This window comes from Wyeomyia smithii, chromosome 3 (genome assembly GCF_029784165.1).
Source record: "Wyeomyia smithii strain HCP4-BCI-WySm-NY-G18 chromosome 3, ASM2978416v1, whole genome shotgun sequence".
In the NCBI taxonomy this organism is placed as follows: Eukaryota; Metazoa; Arthropoda; class Insecta; order Diptera; family Culicidae; genus Wyeomyia; species Wyeomyia smithii.
This window is the reverse complement of record NC_073696.1, coordinates 45,099,786-45,108,287: the sequence shown is the minus strand read 5'-3', so window position 1 is coordinate 45,108,287 and position 8,502 is coordinate 45,099,786. Positions and strand designations below refer to the sequence as shown.

The window sequence follows — 8,502 nt, the reverse complement described above, 5'->3', positions numbered from 1 at the left end:
TACCATTAATGCTCAGACATACTCGATATTATTTTGCTTTGTGAAATATACTAAAACTATGCCAAAACCGGTTTCGTAGAATCACCGTATTGAGCTCAGTTTTTGTCCGATTTAACAAACTCTTGAAATTTTGATATTTGGTCTTAAAACAAAATGGCGTCGAAAAAACCTCAAAAATTTCCGGTTTCTCAAAAATTCAAAATGGCGCCATTGTTGCCCCTTAAGTTGAAATATGTTCAAACTCCGGGAAATTTATTTTCGCATCAAACTTCATCAAAAAATCATACATAGAAGTCAAGGCAAAAAAATGTTGCACTGTGTAATTTCATTATGAAATCAGAAAAAAGAGACTAAGACGCTTAATTTGCATCGTGTAATAGTATAGCGAACTTTAAAGTAAAAAAGATTTTGCTCTAGCACAATATTTACCATCAACCTTGCGTCTGCATCATACTTTGCATTTGTTGTGTCTCCACGATTCGCACTCCATTCAGAGTAAACAAACTTCACGAGCGCCGACAATCAACTGTGTAAAAGCTCACTCGCATGATAATGCTTCGGTTGCATTCCGATAGATGTCTCATTGTGTATGCAATCGGGTTCGTGTGTTGAATAGCGTTTAAAGTTTTGGATATCAATCAGCACACTGAATGACTATTGGAACATACTACATTAAAAAAATCAATTTCGTCGAATGATTATTTAAATCTACTTGTATTTACAAAAAATAACTTAATTTTTTACAGGAAGAAAAAGAATTCTATTCGAATCTAAATAGGTAACGCTACTGATACTAGAGCACTCTATCAAAGTTCGCTGGTCTTGCAAACAAAATTTGGCTACAAGTTTCCTCATTTCGTCAGCACATGGTACCTACTATTCAAAATTCAGAATATTAATCTAGGTCAATCTTACAAGAAACAATAATTAAAAATGATTGAATCTCTTTCGTATAGTTTCCGCTTTTGCCTAACACTATCACTAGAACATACAGCACTAGACTAAAGAGCACACCTAAGAGCTTACAACTGGTATGAAGCGTGACTTTGTTCCGAACCAATTTTCTGTCTGCGTTGTTTAGCTTTTCAAGGATTACACCGACACACGCAGCATGAAGGGAACAAGAACCAGTCCATGAATATTCCCTTGCAGTCGTTGTCCGGATCATAGGCCAGCAACCGGTGCCATTTATATTTTTGCTCGCAGCCACAGTCGCCGGAGCAGCGAGATGTTTGAGTTTTCCTAGGAGTGGAAAAGTAAGCACGTTATATAACTTTAATTAATTTTGAAACATATTATACACATACGAGCAAACTTCTTGGTGAATGGCCTGCTCAAAGTGTTGCGTATTCACGATGGCACGAACTTTTCCTGCGGAGTTTGAAGCCCAGTACGGAGTGACTATCTCGATTTTCGATTCGCATGCGTCGACTCTGCAATAGAAACCAAATTAGAACTTCTCCAGTTTGGTGCTAAATTACTTACCTTCCTGTACTCTCGCCACTGCCATCAGTGGCACTTGGCCTCGCCGTGGAACGGTTACCATTATTATTTGAACCGTTCGAACCGCCCCCGTTACCTCCGCTGCCACCTCCACCACGATTCGAACTTTGTCTCTTGTCGCGTAACCTTCCAAAGTATGAGTCCCCTCCGCCGACAGACAATTCCGGCGCATTCGGCGATCCTGGCTCACCATACAGATCCATCAGCTCCGGCAGTAACGTGAAGTGATCATCAACGTCCTGCAGGTGACGTTTCCGCTTCCGGTTCGGCTGCAGTGGCGGACTTCGCGTCATTTCAAAGTCACCATACATTCGTTTCATCAGCGCTTTATTCTCATCGATGAATGTTTCGATTTTGTCTCTGAGCAAATGAAAGAGAGATAAAAAAAACAGTCGTTTCATGATCGTTTTGACCTCTTGAGATTATGTTGGTTTGAGATTATTTTCGATTCACACAGATTGAACGCCAACGACGCAGTAAGTGTCAAACAACGGTAAGCTTTAATCGATGTTGGCAAACGAAGTGAAAGATGGCCTTGTGTTTTAGCACAAATCAACTAAACTTCGTCTGGCGACCACCGTTCTTGGCTCCATTAATTGTTCACTGAATCTAGCGATTATTTATGGAAATGAGCGAAAAATCCACCGCAACGGCGAAAGACAAGTAATAGACAAGTTTATAATAGTCCTTAATTTCTTTATACAATTAAGTAGAGTTTTGAAAAAATTTAAAAAAAAAATAAAAAATCAAAAGAGTAGATTTTGGAAAGTTCAACAGTTTAAAATAATTCTATGTGTTCAATCTGTGTCATATCTGTGTATACCCATTAAATCCCGGAAGAGTCCACAAACTATACTCACATTGGATAACTATTGCCCGCCGTCGGACAGAACAACTGATGGTTTTTCTTAACGCAAGGAACACCTTTGATCACATCTCCTCGCACATTGAGACCAAGCGCTAGCGATAGAGCCGTCCACCAGATCTGAAACGATAAAAAAACGAACCATTAAAATAATACAAAACTGTTTAATAAAACACCTCCTCCTGCAAAGATTTAGCCGGCAGGTTTATAAATGTCTAATCAACCGAATAACCTCCTCCGCACTCGTGCACATAAAACGGCTAGACACACTGATCCTGAGTGAAATGTTAATCGACCGACGCCGAACGGACGTTCGGAACTGAGTTGACTCACCCGCCCCTATGTAGCGAATGAATAGAGCCAGATGATGCTACCCGAGCTAAAATTCTGGTGCTGCAAAATTCTCCCGAAACTCAGAAATAGTCATCTCACGTACCGGTTAGTCGTGACAGTTCGATTGTATATGGGAATAGAAATAAATGCGCTGCGATGGGGTTCGTCGTCTATCACGCGAGAACACGCTCCTGGAACCATGGCCGGCTCATCCAGGTGGCTACCCAAGGCAACCGTTTGTTTATAGCGATCGACGATTTATATTCCGGTCCGGTGCTGGCCATCCGTCGCCGCAGCCTGGATGTCATTGACAAACTGATTTATTTTATAATTTTCGCGAGTCGGCAAAACACGACTTCGATATATCGGAATTAGAACCAGTTTTTTTTTTCCTTAATCTTGATTTTGCCGCAGGCAGCTTGTCGATGTTTGCTTTGGGGAACTCCAAGCTAGCAAAGTCAATGTGTAGGATTGTCATTTCTTCTGTTAACCCAGAGCAGAATCGGTTAGACATGAACGGATCGCGAATCGAGCACCCGGTCGGTACCTGGCCTTGTCCTTAGCGTGCGGTCACTTGATACGTAAATTTATTTGCATTTTTATAACATACCGCTCGAATCACAGGTATTCGAGCGGTGCCTGCCTGATCTACATGTACATGCTGACCGTGTCGGCAGCGGCAGTCGACAAAAGCGAAAGAAGTTGTTTTCGAATTGTTCAAGCTCTGCGCGACAGCTAGGGTGTGGTTTCGTGTACGGGGCTACTCTTTGTTCACACGAACACGGCAGCCTGAAGCGTGGGGAATAGAACTGGTTGGGCAAATTGTAGCAAGATCGCCGCCGTTGTTTGCACTCCATTGTTGAATTAGCTAGTGGAAGGAAACAAGCTTGGTGCCGAGAAAGCTGAGAAGGGTAATATTGTATACAACTCAGCTGAATTGATATTCCAATTTGATCCTTGAAAAAAACTACTTTAAGACACCAGATATAAATAAAAAAAATTACCAAAGTGAAACTAGATACCAAACCAAAAATTTGAAATTCACACTAAGAAAAGGCACTGCCAATGAAAAATAGAATATCGGTTTTCATTTTACTACCGACGGTAATTTAATTTCATCCTATTTAATTTACCGTACAAGTTTTAGCAAAAGTGTCACAGAATTTTGCATTTCTATTAGCAGGCAACAACCTGCGAATAAATAACAATCATGTTAACCAATTTTGCTGGAACATCTTAAATGAGTTTTCCCAACGCAAATTGCGAAAGAAAATCCCAAAAAATATCACCAGACGTTTAAAAAGAATAACCGATAAACCATAACATAAATACCCTCAAACTGTAAAAAACTGTACTCTGGAAAAAAATAAAAATGAAATACAAATCGTACAATTTGATTATTATTAAAGTACATAACGAAAAACATACATTTTTCGAAACACTCTATTTGTCTAGTTTACAGAAATAATAATTCATAGCAAATCTGAAATTTATAAAATATATCGAGAGATAGGGATCACACGAAATAAATCGCATAACATAAAGCATTGAAGCTTCATGTGTAGCTACAAAACAATGTGTCCACAACATTATTGAAAAAATCAAAAATTTCAGAAGTAAAATAGTCCAATCATGATGCAAAACAGGAGTTCACATTCCACTAGTAGTCCCAACCTAAAAAATATTCCACTTAAGAAGTGTTTCCACGTGAGTTTTGAATATATAAGTACTGAAAAATGTAATGCATTCTTTGAACATTTAATTCCCTTATCAATGTTCAAAATCTGCAATAAGGACGAATTGTCCATGATAATGGATCACTTTTTTAAAAAAAATCTATATTTCTATACCAATATTCTGGAGCAAAACTTTCTTCAAAAAAAAACTTCTACAAAAGGGCTACCAAAATTTTTGACTCTCTTATCTTTGAAGATAGAAATAAATATTATCCTACAATATTGTAGTCCCGTCAATTTTGAACAGCTTTGTAAAACACTCTTTCTATATTTAAAAATTACCGTTCTAGATTGAGTAAATATACATCTTTATGTAGAATACGAACCCGCTGAATAAAAAAAAATTATAAATAAATATATCTATAAAAAATAATATAAAAAATAAAAATAAGAAAAAAATAAATGTAAATCCAAGGAAAAAATTAAAAAAAATAATAATAACGAGTACTTTGAACAACAGATCACAGCAATCTAACGGTTAGCAATAGAAGTTTGTTTGCCTAATAGCAAAAGACGAATCAGTTTTTGGAGAGCTGTTGTAGGAAGCGGATGGAAAAGTTGCGCAAATTAAAAATAAATAATAGAGAAGAACTCAAAATGGCTGATAAAAAAAGGATGTGTTTCGTTGGACACGATACTGTTTTGCTCACATTTTTTCTATTTACATTTTTACATCAAAACCGTCTTCGGTGGACTTTTAAAGTTTTTTAAGACATATTGGATTTCTCGGTATGTTTGCTTAAAACAATAAATAGGCCTGGTGGACCTTCTGTTTATGCAGCCTACTGTTTGATGTACAGGACAATTACGGAGCTGGCGCTGCGATTTTACTGACACTAACAGTCTCTCCCGAGCCGAGACTGCCTTCTTAGGCCAGTGTCGTACCTTGAGACCAACAAGGAAGGTTAAAACAAGAAAAAATTACCTTTAATTTGATCATCGAAAATAATCAGACCCATATTTTTTGGTTGAGTCGTTTGGGCGACCAGTTCCGGCTTGAAAAAACGGCCTTATTGAATATACATTATTTAAAAAAAACATAACTTTTGAACTAGTAGATAGTTTTTCGATGTTTTTGGATCAAATTAAAGGTTATTATTTCTATATCTGAGAAAAAATCGAAGCATCAAATATGTATACTGCTAAATGCAAAAAGTATGAAGTTATTATAATTTTATTCATGTTTTCAAATTGAATTTACTCAAATATAAACAAACAACATATTTCAAAAATTTTATTCAAATGAGTGACCACGAAAAGCTTGGGCCAATTATTCATCTAGGTTCACTTCAAAAGAACCCTAATTTCGGTGTCGATTGGAATACCCCCCGCTCTATGAGACTCTTCTCTTTGTTGCAAAATAACGTAATTTTTGTTCAAAATCTCTTTGTTTCTTTCTCACAATTCATAGACTAAGATGTCCGAAAAATACTGAAAAATGATATTAAAACAAAATACACCAATGAATTCAAAATAAATACAATTTTTGACTGGGACTGTTGCCAGATAGAGTCTTTTGGATTTTGATTTTTATAGTTTTATATAAAATTTCAATTTTTTATAAAATGTCATAATTTCATTTTGATCCTTGGAAAATTTCACGTAAGAAACCGCTATCACCCCGAGGTAATATGATTCAATTCCTAGATATACAATTTAAAAAAAACAGTTTTGAATTTCTCCATTTTATTTATTGTTGTATGATACAATCATATTCATTGGAAAATGTCTATTAACTCTCAAAGGATCTTCAAGATTTTTGGGGTTTATCAAATAATCCAATAATATTTTTTTTCGGAGCAGTGTTACCATTTTTCTTTTAATTATTTCCCAACAATTGAATTTTTCCTTTAAAAGATATAGGTTTGTCTCTCTTCCTTTTTTTCTTGCTCTTTTTCTTTTCCTTTTTATATTTTTTGTGTGTTTTTAATATTTCTTCATTACGCTTAGAAATCGTTGATAAAATTATTTGAACGAGGGAAAAAATTGGCAACACAGTTACAAACAGATGTTCTTGCATTCCCCAACAATTAGAAAAATACTTAAACTCATTTGTGTTGTTGTTCCGGCATTTTTCCAATAAATATGATTACATAGGATATGGAAAAAATTAAAACTAGTTTCGTAAAAATTGTATATCTAGAGATTGACTAATATCAGTGATATTTTCTAAGGAATACGATGATTTATGAAATTTAAGATAAAAATGGTTGCATTCGTCGAACAATGTAATTGATTTTAAAATACAAAAATAATCCATCTGGCGACACTTTCGGTCAAAAATCATATTTGTTCTGGATTTTCTTAAAATATCATTTTCATAGTATTTTACGGACAACTTACTTCTATGAATTGTAGGAAAAAAATAAAGAGATTTTGAATGGAAATACGTTATTTTGTCCCACAGAGGGGGAGATATTCAAATCGACATTAAAATTGGGATTTTTCAATAGATGAACAATTCCCCCAACTTTGAGCCAAATTCGTATGGAACGACCCACATGTAGAGTCAATTGTACCCCTTCGAAATGAGGTCAAGAAATATTTTTTATGTTTTCCCCGAAAAGAATGACGAACAACTGAAAAGGACATATATTTTATGAAACGTACCGAATAATCCGGGATCGTAACTTGTATATGTGAGCTTTCTCTCCTCTCAAGGGAAGTAACGTCGACGGAATTTATAATGAGAAATAAATCAATTTTTCAATAGGTAAATCTACTTTTTATGACAGCAGACTTTAGTTGTCACCAGTTGTTTCTTAATTTGGTTTCTGGACTTTTGTGCTTTGGAATTAAGATTTAGATTGGGATTGGGATTGGGATTGGGATTGGGATTGGGATTGGGATTGGGATTGGGATTGGGATTGGGATTGGGATTGGGATTGGGATTGGGATTGGGATTGGGATTGGGATTGGGATTGGGATTGGGATTGGGATTGAGATTGGGATTGAGATTGGGATTGAGATTGGGATTGGGATTGGGATTGGAATTGGGATTGGGATTGGGATTGGGATTGGGATTGGGATTTTGCTTTGGATTTGGATTGGGATTGGGATTGGGATTGGAATTGGGATCGGGATTGAGATTAGGATTGGAATTGGGATTGGGATTGGGATTGCGATAGGGATTGGGATTGGGATTGGAATTGGGATTGGGATTGGGATTGGGATTGGGATTGGGATTGGGATTGGGATTGGGATTGGGATTGGGATTGGGATTGGGATTGGGATTGGGATTGGGATTGGGATTGGGATTGGGATTGGGATTGGGATTGGGATTGGGATTGGGATTGGGATTGGGATTGGGATTGGGATTGGGATTGGGATTGGGATTGGGATTGGGATTGGGATTGGGATTGGGATTGGGATTGGGATTGGGATTGGGATTGGGATTGGGATTGGGATTGGGATTGGGATTGGGATTGGGATTGGGATTGGGATTGGGATTGGGATTGGGATTGGGATTGGGATTGGGATTGGGATTGGGATTGGGATTGGGATTGGGATTGGGATTGGGATTGGGATTGGATTGGGATTGGGATTGGGATTGGGATTGGGATTGGGATTGGGATTGGGATTGGGATTGGGATTGGGATTGGGATTGGGATTGGGATTGGGATTGGGATTGGGATTGGGATTGGGATTGGGATTGGGATTGGGATTGGGATTGGGATTGGGATTGGGATTGGGATTGGGATTGGGATTGGGATTGGGATTGGGATTGGGATTGGGATTGGGATTGGGATTGGGATTGGGATTGGGATTGGGATTGGGATTGGGATTGGGATTGGGATTGGGATTGGGATTGGGATTGGGATTGGGATTGGGATTGGGATTGGGATTGGGATTGGGATTGGGATTGGGATTGGGATTGGGATTGGGATTGGGATTGGGATTGGGATTGGGATTGGGATTGGGATTGGGATTGGGATTGGGATTGGGATAGGGATTGGGATTGGGATTGGGATTGAGATTGGGATTGGGATTGGGATTGGGATTGGGATTGGGATTGGGATTGGGATTGGGATTGGGATTGGGATTGGGATTGGGATTCGGATTGGG

At 37.7% G+C, this 8,502-nt stretch overlaps 1 protein-coding gene across 1 annotated transcript in view; it reads right to left on the bottom strand.

Annotated features, from left to right (window-relative positions):
• Window positions 1-695: 695 nt before the first annotated feature.
• LOC129726908 (protein spaetzle 3) overlaps window positions 696-8,502 on the bottom strand; it is a 37,240-nt gene continuing 29,433 nt past the window's right edge. The window contains exons 4-7 of the mRNA XM_055684157.1: window positions 2,364-2,488; window positions 1,486-1,863; window positions 1,308-1,433; window positions 696-1,242 (exon numbers count right to left, since the gene is read on the bottom strand). Of these exons, the coding sequence (XP_055540132.1) occupies window positions 1,086-1,242; window positions 1,308-1,433; window positions 1,486-1,863; window positions 2,364-2,488 (786 nt within the window). The 3' untranslated portion in view covers window positions 696-1,085. The remainder of the gene's footprint in view (window positions 1,243-1,307; window positions 1,434-1,485; window positions 1,864-2,363; window positions 2,489-8,502) is intronic.